A 16,817-nucleotide genomic window follows, 5' to 3' on the forward strand; every position below is an offset into this window, starting at 1 on the left:
ATCATGCCATTGCACTCCAGCCTGGGCAACAACAGCAAAATTCCATCTAAAAAAAAAAAATTTCTTCTAGCCTCAAACTTCTAAGAAATAATTGGCTTGTAAGAAATAAGTCCATTTTTATGGATTCTCAAAAGCAGACAACTACAGACAAGGGCCTCATGACATCATCTATTATAGAAAAACTTTGGTTTGGCGGTTATTGAGAAATCGAATATTTTTAGTGCTTGCCTAAACCTTCACAAACGAGGCCAAGCAACATGGGAAGATTTAAGTGTACCCTTAGAGCAAAGATGATTCCAGATCCTAGGACTTGGCCCATGCTAAATTGTATATCAGACAAAAGCCATGACTTACTTGAGCCAGGAAGCACATACTCAAAGAAAATTTGGTTAGAAGGAGCCAGTGGTTCTCCAACTTTAAGGCACACAAGAATTACCTGGAAAGTTTGTTACAATTAGATTCCACCAGTCAAGGTGGCCTACACATGTAATCCCAGCACTTTGGGAGGCTGGGGCAGGTGGGTCAAAAATTCCAGATCTTCCTGAATGCTTTAAAGGGCTCCTACTCATATACCAAAGAAATCAGTTGGCCAATCTCTTAAGCCGCAGTTTGATTGTTTGCAATTGTTTTGTTTAGAAATCGCTCCCGTTGTTAGAAGAACAAATAAGGGAGAGCCACCAGAAGGCGACCGAGGAGCTGCGGCGTTGCGGGGCTGACATCCCCAGCCAGGAGGCCGACAAGATGTTCTTTCTAATTGAGGTGAGGATTTCCGCAGGACTCCACGTGACACTGCATCCTTCCCTGGTGGCCCCGCAGCTGCCCTTCCCCTTCTTCACCCATGAGATGAGGTGGGCGGGTGGACATCTCCTTGCAACGCCGGTCCCAGTTCTTTCATATGATTTCCGCAAAGACTATTGACTTTATATCATTTTCAGAAAATCAAGATGTTTAATCAGGACATCGAAAAGTTAGTAGAAGGAGAAGAAGTTGTAAGGGAGAATGAGACCCGTTTATACAACAAAATCAGAGAGGATTTTAAAAACTGGGTAGGCATACTTGCAACTAATACCCAAAAAGGTAAGTTCTGGGCAGGGCTCCCTGCAAAACAGGGTGGTATTTACCCAGACCAGAGGCTACGTCCAGCACATGATAAGTGTGCCAAGAGTGGAACACGCCCATCCAAGACCGTGGAACCCTTGGTAATCAGCAACTGTCTCTCAACGAACAAAACCCAGAAATATGGGGCATTGACCTCAGAAACTCAACACAGGGCAATTCCACTGCCTCTGATGTCCTCGTGTCTTGATTTTGTTTTGTTTTGTTGAGACAGGGTCTCCCTCTGTTGCCTAGGCTGGAGTGTAGTGGCGCAATCATGACTCACTGCAGCCTCAACCTCCCAGGCTCAAGTGATCCTCCCACCTCAGCCTCCTGAGTAGTTGGGACCACAGGCATGAACCACCATACCCAGATAATTTTTGTACTTTTTTGTAGAGATAGGTTTTCACCACCATTGCTCAGGCTGCTCTTGAACTCCTAGGCTCAAGCAATCCACCTGCCTCAGCCTCCCAAAGTGCTGGGATTATAGATGTAAGCCACTGTGCCTGGCCTTGCTTCTTGGTTTTGAGGCTAAATGGCATTCCATGCCCACCTGAGGAATTCGCAGAGCAGCCCAGGGTACCTCAGGGCCGCTATCCTGAGTGCCTGGAGGGAAGCCTGTGCCTAAAGCAGGGGTCCAGATGACTCTGGGGGCCAGCCCCACATGAAGGCTCTCCAGCCACTGTTGAATTGAGTGCACAGCTGCCAGCTGGCCATGGTGCCTGTTGTGGACACACCAGGCACGGAGCCTTCATTAGTAGCAGCTAAACATCAGCTTGGTAGAAAAAGTGACCTGGGATACTTATTTATTTTGGTGGCATTGAGACAGAGCTCAGCATGGGTGCCAGGGGACCAGGGGAGGGGGGAATCCACATGAAATCGTTTACCATCTCCCCCTCTGGAAGGTCTGGGGTGTGATGATCTGGTTTTAGCAATAAGTAAAGACTAGATGAAGTAGCAGTTTTTTAACTGCTAAAATGTGCCCAGGTCACCCAAACAATTCCACTCATCCCAATCCCCCTTCTCTTTGCCCCTAATTCAAGATCAGAGAGATTCTTGGTTTGACAAGAGCCTGCTGGCTTCACCTGGCAAAGTTCTGATTCCCATGTGCTCCAGCCCAGGTTCCAGTAGGGCGTGTGTGTGTGTATGTGTGTGTCCATTTTCACACAGCTATAAAAAACTACCTGAGACTGGGTAATTTATAAAGAAAGGAGGTTTAATGGACTCACAGTTCCACATGGCTAGGGAGGCCTCAGAAAACTTACAATCATAGCAGAAAGCAAAGGAGAAGCAAGCACCTTCTTTCCAAGGTGGCAGGAGAAAGAGCAAGGAAGAGCTGCCAAACACTTTATTTATTTATTTATTTTGAGACGGAGTTTCACTCTTGTTGCCCAGGCTGGAGTGCAGTGGTGTGATCTCGGCTCACTGCAACCTCAGCCTCCCAGGTTCAAGCAATTCTCCTGCCTCAGTCTTCCAAGTAGCTGGGATTACAGTTGTGTGCCACCACACCCAGCTGATTTTTGTACTTTTAGTAGAGATGGGGTTTTGCCACGTTGACCAGGCTGGTCTCGAACTCCTGACCTCAGGTGATCTGCCCTCCTCCGCCTCCCAAAATGCTGGGATTACAGGCATGAGCCACTGCTCCCAGCCCCTAAACACTTTTAAACTATCAGATCCTGTGAGAACTCACTTACCATCATGAGAGCAGCATGAGAAAAACCACCCCCATGACCTAATCACCTCCCACCAGGTTGCTCTCTTGACACATGGGGATTACAATTTGAGATGAGATTTGGATGGGGACACAGAGCCAAACACAATTTGAGATGAGATTTGGTTGGGGACACAGAGCCAAACACAATTTGAGATGAGATTTGGTTGGGGACACAGAGCCAAACACAATTTGAGATGAGATTTGGTTGGGGACACAGAGCCAAACCATCTCATTGTGTGTGTGCTGTTGTGTTTTTGTTCTGGCACTTGGAGAAAACAGCACTGTTTACCTCCGTGGAAAGATCCCTCCAACTGTAAACTGTGGCTGTATGCTTGGGAGGTAAGGGGTACAAGATTAAGTTTCCATATTCATTTAACTGATCAGATTTTTGTGTTTAGTTTTGTTTTTGTTTTTCAGAGACAGGCTCTTGCTGTCAGCCAGGCTGGAGCACAGTGGTGTGATCACTCCCAGATAGCTGGGACTAAAGGCACATACCACCATGCCTGGCTCATCTTTTTTTATTATTTTTATAGAGACAGGATCTTGTTATGTTGCCCAGGCTGGTCTCGGACTCCTGGCCTCAAGTGATCCTCCCACCTTGACCTCCCAAAGTGATGATATTACAGGTGTGAGCCACCACACCTAGTTTCTAAACAGGTTTTTTTTTTTTTTTTTTTTTCCTACCAGTTAGAAACAATAGCTTCTCTCTTGGGGTGATGACTTTCAATTGAAACACATTTTCATAGAATAAGATTTTTTTCCCCCAAAAGTCAGTATTTCTTAAACTCCTGTTATTAGACCATGAATATTTTTCTCATTGTGAACAAAACTCCACTTTGCAACATTGCCTCTGCGTACAGTGGGGAGCAAGACTTTAAAAAACTGTTGCTAGCTTTACGACATCTGCAGAATTATCAGAATTCACCATGGAGGTCTGTTTGATGTTGCAGTTAAAAATATTATCCACGAAGAAGTTGAAAAATATGAAAAGCAGTATCGAGGCAAGGAGCTTCTGGGATTTGTCAACTACAAGACATTTGAGATCATCGTGCATCAGTACATCCAGCAGCTGGTGGAGCCCGCCCTTAGCATGCTCCAGAAAGCCATGGGTGAGGACTTTCAAGCAGGACTCCCAAACCATCACTCTCATACCTTCCATAGACCCCAGTGCCTTGGAGGGAGAGATTGGAATGGAGTTACCAAACACAGCCTGCAGACACGCTCACTGGTGTGCTAGATTGCTACTCTGTGTGGTCTGTGAGCCAGCAGCACTGGCAAGGCCTGGGAGCTGGTCAGAGCTACAGATTCTGCCCTTCTGCCTGAGAACTCGTACTGAGGTTTCCAGGAGATGGGGAAGCACACTGAGTGCCATAGGCGCTTTCCATCACTGTCCTTCAAACACGTGGAGGAGGCGGGGAAGATGGTTTCTCTTGTCTTTGGGGGGCAGGCAGAGGGTGCACACGTACTTCATCTGTATCATACACAGCCCCCAACACAGCCGCGTAAGGCAGCGGTCCCCAGTCTTTATGGCACCAGAGACTGCTTTCATGGAAGACAATTTTTCCACAGACCAGTGAGGGGTAAGAAGGATGGCTCTGGGATGAGTCAACTGCATTGCATTTATTGTGCCCTTTATTTCTATTATTATTACATTGTAATATATAATGAAATAATTACACAGCTCACCATAATGTAGAATCCTCATTATGGTGAGAGCCCTCAGCTTGTCTTCCTGTAACTAGACTGTCCCACTGGGGGTGATGGGAGACAGTGACAGATCGTCAGGCATTAGATTCTCATAAGGAACACGCAACCTAGATCCCTCGCATGTGCAGTTCACAACAGGGTTTGTGCTCCTGTGAGAATCTAGTGCCACCGCAGATCTGAAAAGAGGTGGGGCTCAGGCAGCAGTGCTCACTAGCTCACTGCACACCTCCTGCCGGACACGGACTGGAACTGGTCCAGCCTGGGAGTTGGGGACCCCTGATGTAAGGAATAGTCAAAGGCTAACATGCACACAGGCACGGGAAATGGACAGGACCTGCCCAGGCTGCATGAGGGCTGGATTATATGTCCCTGGAATGATGTCCCACCCTCTCCTATCGCGGTTTGCAGGTCTAGGGAACTCAGTCTCCTGGAATGGGTCAGTGTATCATCAGTCATCCTCCCTGTGTCTTTAACCAGTTTTATTTCTGCTTGCATTTTACTGATGTTTTCTTCTTCTTCTTCTCTTTTTTTTTTTTTTTTTTGGTCAGAAATTATCCAGCAAGCTTTCATTAACGTGGCCAAAAAACATTTTGGCGAATTTTTCAACCTTAACCAAACTGTTCAGGTAAGCACCCAGAGTTCACTTGCTAGTCACCTGGACCACTGGCTGTTTAACCTTGAGAGAAGTTGGATATTCACTGTCATTTGGAACCATGAGGCCAGGGATGTAATGGCAGGCTGGCGAGGCTGGCAGGGCTGGCGGGGCTGGTGGAGCTGGTGACTCCAGGAGCACCTGCCTGCCTGGCTTCTGCTCAGGAGGCGGCTTCACTCCCCAGGAGAAATGAAATGCGGCCCGTGCCCTGCCATCTGTTCTGCACGACCTTACGCAGGACGTGGGGCTCCACCGAGGACTGGCTGGTAGGCTGAATCTTTTTCAAGCATAAAGCACGGCATTGTTTACTAGTCCTACTCCCAAATTTGTATGTTTGACTCAAAGATGTTGCCGTAGCTCTGTGGGTTTCTACTTAGCAACTCTTCCCCCGAGTTACCTTCAGCAAAGGCAAGAGAGGGCATGTGGCACTTGGGCTGTAGATAAAATTCCTCTTCTGCCCAGGCCTGGGCTGCTGGATTGAAATCTCATTCCATAGTGCAGGCAAGCAAGAAGGACAATTTCTGTGATTTTTCCGTCATATAAATTAATTTCTTCTTTCACCCTTTTTGCCTGTTGGTGAAAATTAAATCCCAGTTCTGACTCCCGCCCACTGTCTCAGGGGCTGTGTCTGAGTCCCGGGTGCCTGCTCATGGGGTGGGTGACCTGCCTGGTCCCCAGTCACCAAGATGTCCATTGTCCTTCCCGGGCCTTGGTCCCCTTGGTCCCTGAGCTCCTGCCCAGCCCCGCCGGGACACAGGAAGCACTCGGCTGCAGGCCCAACTGCTCTGGGCCATGGGAACTCTGGCATCCACCAAGGGCCTTCACCTCTTTTGTGCTGCCCTTGGATAGACACAGCCTTGCAGCAGCTCCCGGCTCCTCACCAGGGACTGCGGGGCTCTCCAAGGCCATGGCCTGCACACTGCCCTCAGCCACAACAGAGCCTGGGGGGCTCGCTGCCTCCCGTGTCACAAATCTTGAGGAGTGCGGCACAGGCCACTTCTGCTCCCAGAGGGTCTACTGTCCTTTGTTGTGTAGACCGAAAGTGACTGAGGCAGATCTGCCTCAATCCGAGATTTATTTTGCCCAGGTCGAGGATGTACCTGGGAAAAAGAAATACAAGTTCCAGTGCTATCTGTGACCTGTGCTTTTCCTAAGAGGGTTTAGGGGAACTTCAGTATTTAAAAAGGAAAGAGCAAGCAGGTGGGGAAGAAAGAAGGAAGGAGGGTAGGCACCTGAGGCAATGAGGCAATGAGGCAGAGGTCACCCTCGTGTAAGGCTCTGACCAGCACTCAGTGAATCTATGTGTTAAATGTGAAAAGAAAGGCGTGGAGAGAAAGTCAATCATGCATTCATCTCGCGCTCAGTAAATCTACATTTTACATCAGATAAAGTGCTCATGTGAAATCACAGCTTCTGTTTGGGAACAAAAGAAAGGCAGTTAACTTTCCCTTTAGTATAGTAAGTTTGGGGTCCCAAGAATCTATTTTTCTTTCACAGTTGTCACATATACTCAAAAAAAAAAAAAAGAAAAAGAAAAAAAAAAGAGAAAGAACAAACAAACCAGCACCTGTGAAACTTCACCTCTGAAACTCACTCTGTCACTCTCAAGCCACTGCTTCTGCCTTCAGTTTTAAAAAGTCTATTTGAAGCTCAAAAGCCTAGGCCAGGTGTGGTAGCTCACGCCTGTAATCCTAGCACTTTGGGAGGCCGAGGCGGGCAGATCCCTTAACGTCAGGAGTTCGAGACCAGCCTGGCCAACCCGGTGAAACCCTTGTCTCTACTAAAAATACAAAAATTAGCCAGAAATCACTTGAACCTGGGAGGCGGAGGTTGCAGTTAGTCGAGATTGTGCCACTGCACTGCAGCCTGGGCAACAAAGAGAGACTCCATCTCAAAAAGAAAAAAAAAAAGAAAAAGAAACTCAAAGTCAGGACATGACAGTCTTAGTTCAAGCTTCTATCACAAAGTCCCACAGGCTGGATGTGTCTTATTAACAATAAAAATTTGTTTCTCATGGTTCTGGAGGCTGGGAGCCTGAGATCAGTGTGTGGGCATGGTCAGGTGGCAGTGAGGGCTCTCTTTCAGGTTGCGGATGGCCACCACCTTCTTGTGTATCCTCACACGGTGGAAAGAGTGCTCTCTGGGGTTCCTTTATAAGGGCCTCAGTCACATTCGTGAGGCTCTACCCTCATGACTAATTGCCTCCCACTTCCCAATACCATTACCTTCCTACTTTGGTTTCAACATGTAAATTGGGGGGCGGGGGACACAAATGTTCAGTCCGTGGCAGTGACCCTGTGACCCCCCTTCTCTGCTACATCACCTCTTTCTTTCCTTTTTTTTTTTTTTTTTTTTTTTTTTTGAGATGGAGTCTCACTCTGTCGCCCAGGCTGGAGTGCAATGGTGCCATCTCGGCTCACCGCAACATCTGCCTCCTAGGTTCAAGTGATTCTCCTGCCTCAGCCTCCCAAGTAGCTGGGATTACAAGCACCTGCCACCACACCTGGCTAATTTGTGTATTTTTAGTGAGATGGGGGTTTCGTCATGTTGGCCAAGCTGGTCTCGAACTCCTGACCTCAGGTGACCCACCTGCCTCACCTCCCAAAGTGCTGGGATTACAGGAATGAGCCATCGCGCCCAGCCTTTTTGAGATGGAGTTTCACTCTTGTCGTCCAGACTGGAGTGCAATGGCATGATAGCTCACTGCAACCTCTGCCTCCCAGGTTCAAGCCATTCTCCTGCCTCAGCCTCCCAAGTAGCTGGGATTACAGGCGTGTGCCACCACGCCCAGCTAATTTTGTATTTTTAGTAGAGATGAGGTTTCACAATGTTGGCCGGGTTGGTCTCGAGCTCCTGAGCTCAAGTGATCCACCCTCCTTGGCCTCCCAAAGTGCTGGGATTATAGGCATGAGCCACCATGCCCAGCCAACCTCTTTGTTCCTTGACTGCATGGGTGATGTAGGAGTCCTGGGATTCCTGGGAAACAGGTATATCACACTATTATCCCAGTGTTCGTCAGCACTGGAACCATTCTAGCAGAAGTAGCACCCCAGGAATGACTGACACCGTCCCAACAGTATGGACTAAGCCTGTTCCTGATGAAGGAGCAGAAAGCTGGTGGTGTAGGAGGGACTGGGGATGGCCAGAGAGGAAGAAAGGGCAGGAGAGAAGGTATGTCGCAAGTGGGGAGTGAGGAAACCGGGTTCATAAGGACAGAAAGGGCGAAGTGGGACTTTCTAAAAATCATCATTTCAAGTCTCAGGACTTCTTTGACTATGGATTCGTTTTATTTCTGAGTTCAACATAATAGTACTTCCAAATTTGTTTAAGCCAACAGGAAAGAAGAAAAAGAAGTAATGTGTTTGTCTTTTTTATCTAACCAGAGCAAGATTGAAGACATAAAAGTGAAACACACAGCAAAGGCAGAAAACATGATCCAACTTCAGTTCAGAATGGAGCAGATGGTTTTTTGTCAAGATCAGATTTACAGTGTTGTTCTGAAGAAAGTCCGAGAAGAGATTTTTAACCCTCTGGGGATGCCTTCACAGAATATGAAGTTGAACTCTCATTTTCCCAATAATGAGTCTTCAGTTTCCTCCTTTACTGAAATAGGCATCCACCTGAATGCCTACTTCTTGGTGAGTTCCCGGCGGGGCAGGAGCCGTGCTCTCTGGCATTTGCAGAGCTGAGTAGGGGCTATGCTAACCTAGAGAGGCTTTGCTGAGGGAAGGAGGGAGGGACCACTACAATGTATTAAGCCCTTCTGTACTATGATAAACTACTTATATATTTTCTCATTTATAATTTTACATGAACCCTATGAAGGCATTTTTAATTAATTTGCCCACAATCAATTTTTAAAGTGGCAGAGCGTGTACTCAAAATGAATTCTGACCCCAAAATTCCTTATATTTCTTATGCGGTCCATGAATTACAAAATTACTATGATCAGAATACAGCAAAATACAACAAACGTCAACGATAGTGACTATAAACTAGCTTTCCTTGGTGTTCAGAAGGCACTAACATGCCACACTTGCCAGCCCCACAAGATAGGAATGAAATTTCCTTTCCCTAGATTTTGTGACCCAGTGAACTTTTTGGCCTCTGACTGTCTATCCAATATGCAAGTATCACTGTTCCCAGGAAGAAAAACTAGCTTTTCAACTGCAAAGACACTCACCTCCCGAAGCCCTTTCTCAATCAGAATAGAGTGGTTTCCCAGCCATGGGCACCTGGCTGCCAGGCATACTGGCTGTGCCTATGAAGAAGGAATGAGGGGAGGATTCGAAACGGCCCTGGTGCATACCCAGAAGGGAGCCAGGGGAGTCCTGGGCTGGGGGAGTTTCTCCAGCAGGGAGGAGCTGTGGGGATGCCCAGAGGTGATATGGGCTTGCTAGCCTACCAGGGGGCTTCTTAGTGCTAGAGGGGATGCCTGGAAGTAAAGAGGGGTCAGCGCAAATAGAACCTTCATGGGGCTTGATGCTGACCACTGGAGAGGAGGTGGGCGAGACCACCAGGGCTTCGCCAGGCAACCATGTGCACATCCAGGAACTCCATGCCTTCTCTCTGCAACCACAGGCCTTGGGCTGAGACCACTCCAGCAAACCCTTCTTTCTCCCTCTTCCAGGAAACCAGCAAACGTCTCGCCAACCAGATCCCATTTATAATTCAGTATTTTATGCTCCGAGAGAATGGTGACTCCTTGCAGAAAGCCATGATGCAGATACTACAGGAAAAAAATCGCTATTCCTGGCTGCTTCAAGAGCAGAGTGAGACCGCTACCAAGAGAAGAATCCTTAAGGAGAGAATTTACCGGCTCACTCAGGCACGACACGCACTCTGTCAATTCTCCAGCAAAGAGATCCATTGAAGGGCGGCGATGCCTGTGGTTGTTTTCTTGTGCGTACTCATTCATTCTAAGGGGAGTCGGTGCAGGATGCCGCTTCTGCTTTGGGGCCAAACTCTTCTGTCACTATCAGTGTCCATCTCTACTGTACTCCCTCAGCATCAGAGCATGCATCAGGGGTCCACACAGGCTCAGCTCTCTCCACCACCCAGCTCTTCCCTGACCTTCACGAAGGGATGGCTCTCCAGTCCTTGGGTCCTGTAGCACACAGTTACAGTGTCCTAAGATACTGCTATCATTCTTCGCTAATTTGTATTTGTATTCCCTTCCCCCTACAAGATTATGAGACCCCAGAGGGGGAAGGTCTGGGTCAAATTCTTCTTTTGTATGTCCAGTCTCTTGCACAGCACCTGCAGCATTGTAACTGCTTAATAAATGACATCTCACTGAACGAATGAGTGCTGTGTAAGTGATGGAGATACCTGAGGCTATTGCTCAAGCCCAGGCCTTGGACATTTAGTGACTGTTAGCTGGTCCCTTTCAGATCCAGTGGCCATGCCCCCTGCTTCCCATGGTTCACTGTCATTGTGTTTCCCAGCCTCTCCACTCCCCCGCCAGAAAGGAGCCTGAGTGATTCTCTTTTCTTCTTGTTTCCCTGATTATGATGAGCTTCCATTGCTCTGTTAAGTCTTGAAGAGGAATTTAATAAAGCAAAGAAACTTTGTAAAAATGTAGCCAGGTTCAGTGACTCATACCTGTAATCCCAGTGACTCTGGAGACTGAAGCAGAAGGATCACTTGAGCCCAGGAGTTCAAGACCAGACTGGGCAACACAGGGAGACCCTGTCTCTAAAAAAATTTGTTTGTAAGTAGCCAGACATGGTGGTGCACACCTGTAGTCCCAGCCACTCAGGTGGCTGGAGCAGGAGGATCCCTTGAGCCCAGGATTTTGAGGCTGCAGTGAGCCATGACTGCACCATGCACTACAGCCTGGGTGACAGAGTGAGAGTGAGACTCTGTCTCTGAATACACACACACACACACACACACACACACAGAGAGAGAGAGAACTTCACACCAGTGATCATCATTATGGGTAATTTTCTTTTCTTCTTCATGTTTTCCTGTATGTTTCAAATGATGAACATATAGATTCCTTAATAAAAAGACAATAGAATAAATATCATTGCTGATTTGTTTTAAAACCCAAGTTTGAGATGGAAAGAGTGCCTCAAAAACATTCAGCTTTGTTCAGGGGTACAGACGAGAAAGATCACATGAATTTCTTTCTTCATTTGCTGTAAAAGATGTTGGAAAAGAAAGTTCAAGTCAAAAATCACAGCTTGACCAGCATCCCCAAGAGCTCTCTTGCAGAGGTCTCTTTGATTTGTGTTCAAATGCTAGTGTATTAGTCTGCTATAGCTGCCATAACAAATATCACATGCTGGGTGGCTTAAGCTACAGAAATTTATTTCCTCCCACCTCCAGAGGCTGGAAGTGTCTGAGATCAAAGTGTTGCTAGTTTGGTTTCTCCTGAGGTTTCTCTCCTTGGCTTGCAGACTGCCACCTTCTCACCAGGCCTATGCTTGGCCTCTCTCTTTTCTCTTACAAGGATCCCAGTCCTCTTGAATCAGGTCCCCACCCTTAGGGCTTCATTTAAGCTTGATCACCTCTTTAAAGACCCTACCTCCAAATGCAGTCACATTGGGAGTTAAGGCATCAGCATATGAATTTGAGGGTGGGGGCATAATTTGTTCCATTACAGCAAGTAAGAAAATAGACATGTGCATTCTGAACACAAAACTCGAGCAATGACCAAAAACTTGGAAAAAGGTATCTCTAATTCAAAAGGCAGCAGATCTGGCCTGAAGCAAACCAGATGATCATGGAAAGGCTGACATTGATCGATTGCTTGCAATCCTCCAAACGTGGAATTTGGGAATATGTTCCAGTTATCTATTGCTGTGTAACAATCACCCCAAAACTTAATGGCTTAAAACAGCAGATGTATTCTTTCTCTGGATTCTGTGGGAAGTCTGTGTTGTTCCTCTGTGTGTCTCACCTGGGCTAACCCATGCATCACAGTCACACAGAAGCTAGACAAGGCTGGGAGGTCCAAGGGAGCCTCACTCTTCAAACTGCATTTCCATAAGGAACACTTGGGTTTCATTAGCACTGATTTCCAAAAGTAAGAATGTCAACCTAAAAGGAAGAAGCTGGCTATTTTTTTTTTTTTTCAGAGGGAAAATGGTGGGTAAGAGGCAGGACTAATGTGCAGTTTCCACTTGGATGGACAGAACAGCATGTGGAGACTCACATTGTGAGCTTTTTCTCCAAGAACCACCACAGGAACATACCAGGAAAACCAAAAGAATTCACAGACCCTTTGAACAAAGTGGCTTGTCACTGCAAACACTGTGAGACAGCCGAAAAACTGTGAGCACCCGAAATGTAAGAGGGGAAAGCATCTCCAAACACACATCCTCACTGGGGAACCCAAAAATCCAGATCATAGGGGAAGGATTTAACAGTATCTAGAGCTGAAATAAATTTAGAGAGCCGAGTGAAATATAAAAGTAGTAGAAGCAGTGGGAAGAGCCCTGCAGGCACTCCTGGTCCCCAGGGAAACCCAGGGAAGCCATTTCTGACTTTAATCTCACAGGGGTCCCTGGGGAGGGCAGCCAGTGGAAGTGGGGAAGGGCCACAGGGAGGAGACTTCCAGCTGAACTTTGTAATAATGCTGACTGATCGGGAATTTTCCAGGACAGCATCCAGGGCAGGGAGAAGGGGAAATGGGAAGTGCAGGTAGGAGCACAGAAGCCATGACCGGGGGCGGGGGGGGGGGGGGGGGCATGGCCTGAAAGCCCTGCTTGCTTTCTCAACAGGGAGGCTTGTAACCTGCGGCAAGATCTCAGTCCTGTGCACTACAGGCATGGATATAAAATCGGCTCTGTTGGATGTTGGGGGAGCATGGTGGGAGTGAGACTGGCCTTCTTGGCTGCGTGGAAGCTGGATGAGACCTGTCACTGCCAGCTTTCCCTCACCTTCCTGGTGTCCTGTATGACACAGCAGACGCAGACATAATCCCCCTGGGAATGTATCTCCATAAGCCTGAGAAGCACACCCCATCACTCACAGCAGCCATAACAAGCTCTGCCCAAGGAGAATCTGAGCTCAGACATGCCTAACCCTGCCCCACCTGATGGTCTTTCTCTACCTGCCCTGGTATTCAAAGACAAAAGACATAATCTCGTGGGAGCTCTACGGCCCCACCCATCACTTAAGAAACAGAAATACCCAGGCAACCTTAGGGCAAGCTTGTATCCTCCCTATACTGTGGCAGCTATTGCCCTCTTTGTAGCGCCACCTCTTGGCTGGAGGCCAACCCACTCAAGCCATTACAGCAACTCATAACAGAACAACCCTGCCCCAAGAGAAAAAGAAAACAACAGCTAATTCCACTGCCTGTAATATCCTGGCTAGCCAGAGGTCCCGAATCTGTCCACGTGACAACTTCACTGCTAGCATAACCAGCATTTGAGAAAACCAGCACACTAAACAAAATTACAAGCAAGGACACTCACAGAGCCCACTTCACTCCCCTGCTACCTCCACCAGGGCAGGTGCTGGTATCTGTGGCTGAGAGACCTAAAGACGTATCACATCACAGGGCTTTTTTCAGACACTCTCAGTACCAGCTCAGAGCCTGGTAGCTCCACTGGGTGGCTAGACCTTGAAGAGCAGTAACAATCACTGCTGTCCAGCTCTCAGGAAGTCCCATTCCTAGGAGAAGGGGGAGAGTGCCACATCAAAGGATCACCCTGTGGGACAAAAGAATCTAAACAGCAGCCCTTGAGTCCCAGATCTTTCCTCTGACATAGTCTGCCCAAATGAGAAGGAACCAGAAAAACAATTCTGGTAATATGACAAAACAAGGTTCTTTAACACCCTCAAAAGATCACACCAGCTTACCAGCAATGGATCCAAACCAAGAATAAATCTCTGAATTCCTAGAAAAAGAATTTAGAAGGTTGATTATTAAGCTACTCAAGGAGGCACGAGAAAGGTAAATACTAACTAAAAGAAATTTACAAAATAATACAGAATATGAATGAAAAAATCTCCAGAGAACTAGATAGCATAAATAAAAAACAATCACAACTTCTGAAAATTGAAGACACACGTAAAGAGAAATGGAAAACACACTGGAAAAAGTTTCAACAATTGATTGAAACAAGCAGAAGAAAGAACTTCAGAGCTCAAACACAAGGCTTTCAAATTAACCCAATCTGACAAAGACAAAGAAAAAAATAATTGTAATGAACAAAGCCTCAGAGAAGTTTGGGATTATGTTAAACAACCAAACTTAAGAATAATTGGTGTTCCTGAGTAAGAAGAAAAATATAAAAGTTTGAAAAACTTATTTGAGGAAATAATTGAGAAACAATTACCTGATGTTGCTAAAGATCTAGACATCCAACTACAGGAAGCTCTAAGAACACCTGGGAAATTCATTGCAAATAGATCATCACCTGGGCACATAGTCGCCAGGTTATCTAAAGTTAAGACAATGGAAAGAATCTTAAGAGGCATAAGGCAAAAGCATTAGGGTGAAAGAAAAACCTATCACATTAACAGCAGATTTCTCAGCAGACACACTACAAGCTAGAAAGGAATGGGGTCCTATCTTTAGCCTCCTTAAACAAAATAATTATCAGCCAAGAATTTTGTATCCAGCAAAACTAAGCTTCATAAATGAAGGAGAAATAGTCTTTTTCAGACAGACAAATGCTGAGAGAATTCACCATTACCAAGCCGGCACTACAAGAACTACTAAAAGGAATTCTAAATCTCGAAACAAAACATGGAAATACACCAAAATAGAACCTCCTTAAATTATAAATCTCACATGGCCTATAAAACAGCAACACAATGGAAAAAAAAAAAAAAAAACAACGTATTCAGACAACTAGCATAATAAATAGAATAGTACCTCACATCTCAACACTAATGTGGAATGTAAACGGCCTAAATGCTTCATTTAAAAGATACAGAATTGCAGAATGGATAAGAATTCACCAACCAAGTATCTACTGTCTTCAAGAGAAACACCAAATGCATAAAAACGCACAAAACTTAAGGTAAAGGGGTGGAAAAAGATATTCCATGCAAATAGACACCAAAAGCAAGCAGGAGTAGCTATTCTTATATCAGACAAAACAGATTTTAAAGCAACAACAGTTTAAAAAAAAAAAGACAAAAGAGGGACATTATATAATGATAAAAGGACTAGTCCAACAGGAAAATATCACAATCCTAAATACATATGCACTTAACACTGGAGCTCCCAAATTTATAAAACAATTACGACTAGACCTAAGAAACAAGATAGACAGCAACACAATAATAGTGGGGGATTTCAATACTTCACTGACAGCACTAGACAGGTCGTCAAGACAGAAAGTCAACAAAGAAACAATGGACTTAAACTATACCCTAGAACAAATGGACTTAACAAATATGTACCGAATATTCTAACCAACAATATACATTATATTCATCAGCACATGCAACATTCTCCAAGGTAGACCATATGATAGTCACAAAACAAGTCTCAATAAATTTAAGAAAATTGGAATTATATCATGCGCTCTCTCAGACCACAGTGGAATAAAATTGGAAATCAACTCCAAAAGGAACTCTCAAAACCATGCAAACACATGGAAATTAAATAATCTGCTCCTGAATGATTGTTGGGTCAAGCATGAAATCAAGATGGTAATTAAAAAATTCTTTGAACTGAATGATAATAATAGTGACACAACCTGTCAAAACCTCTGGGATACAGCAAAAGTGGTGCTAAGATGAAAGTCCATAGCATTAAATACCTACATCAAAAATAGACAAGCACAAATGGACAATCTTAAGTCACACCTTAAGGAACTAGAGAAACAAGAACAAAACAAACCCAAACCCAGAAGAAGAAAAGAAATAAAGATCAGAGCAGAACTAAATGAAATTGAAACAAAAAAAATACAAAAGATAAATGAAACAAAAAGCTTGTTCTTTGAAAAGATAAACAATGTTGATAGACCATTAGCAAGATTAACCAAGAAAAGAAGAGAGAGTATCCAAATAAGCTCAATCAGAAATGAAATAGGAGATAATACAACCAATAGCACAGAAATACAAAAGATCATTCAAGGATACTACGAACACTTTTATCCACACAAACTAGAAAATTTAGAGGAGACGGATAAATTACTGGAAATATACAACCCTCCTAGATTAAACCAGGAAGAAATAGAAACTCTGAACAGACTAATAACAAGGAGCAAGATTGAAATCTTGGCAATTTAAAAACTTGAAACTATTCTAAAAGATAGAGAAAGAGGGAATCCTCCCTAAATCATTCTATGAAGCCAGTATCACCCTAATACCAAAACCAGGAAAGGACATAACAAAAAAAGAAAACTATAGACCAATATCTCTGATGAAATACGTAAAAATCCTCAACAAAATACTAGGTAACCAAATCCAACAGCATATCGAAAAGAATCCACCATGGTCAAGTGGGTTTTATACCATGGATCCAGGGATGTTTTAACATATGCAAGTCAATAAATGTGATACACCACATAAACAGAATTAAAAACAAAAATCACATAAGCATCTCAATAGATGCAGAAAAAACATTTGACAAAATCCAGCATCGCTTTATGATTAAAACCCTCAGCAAAATCAGCATAGAAAGGACATACCTTAAGGTAATAAAAGCTATCCATGACAAACCCACAGCCA

General features: G+C 45.2%; 1 protein-coding gene across 15 annotated transcripts in view; it reads left to right on the top strand.

The window, feature by feature from the left end:
* Positions 1-10,747, top strand: part of MX2 (MX dynamin like GTPase 2) — a 47,222-nt gene extending 36,475 nt beyond the window's left edge. For all 15 annotated transcript variants that reach the window (XM_001171751.8, XM_063803431.1, XM_063803438.1 and 12 more), the window contains 6 exons: positions 637-759; positions 936-1,077; positions 3,760-3,918; positions 5,065-5,141; positions 8,552-8,806; positions 9,799-10,747. In XM_001171751.8, the coding sequence (XP_001171751.4) occupies positions 637-759; positions 936-1,077; positions 3,760-3,918; positions 5,065-5,141; positions 8,552-8,806; positions 9,799-10,041 (999 nt within the window). In that variant the 3' untranslated portion in view covers positions 10,042-10,747. The remainder of the gene's footprint in view (positions 1-636; positions 760-935; positions 1,078-3,759; positions 3,919-5,064; positions 5,142-8,551; positions 8,807-9,798) is intronic.
* Positions 10,748-16,817: the final 6,070 nt, after the last annotated feature.

The sequence above is a fragment of the Pan troglodytes genome, chromosome 22 (genome assembly GCF_028858775.2).
Source record: "Pan troglodytes isolate AG18354 chromosome 22, NHGRI_mPanTro3-v2.0_pri, whole genome shotgun sequence".
Classification (NCBI taxonomy): domain Eukaryota; kingdom Metazoa; phylum Chordata; class Mammalia; order Primates; family Hominidae; genus Pan; species Pan troglodytes.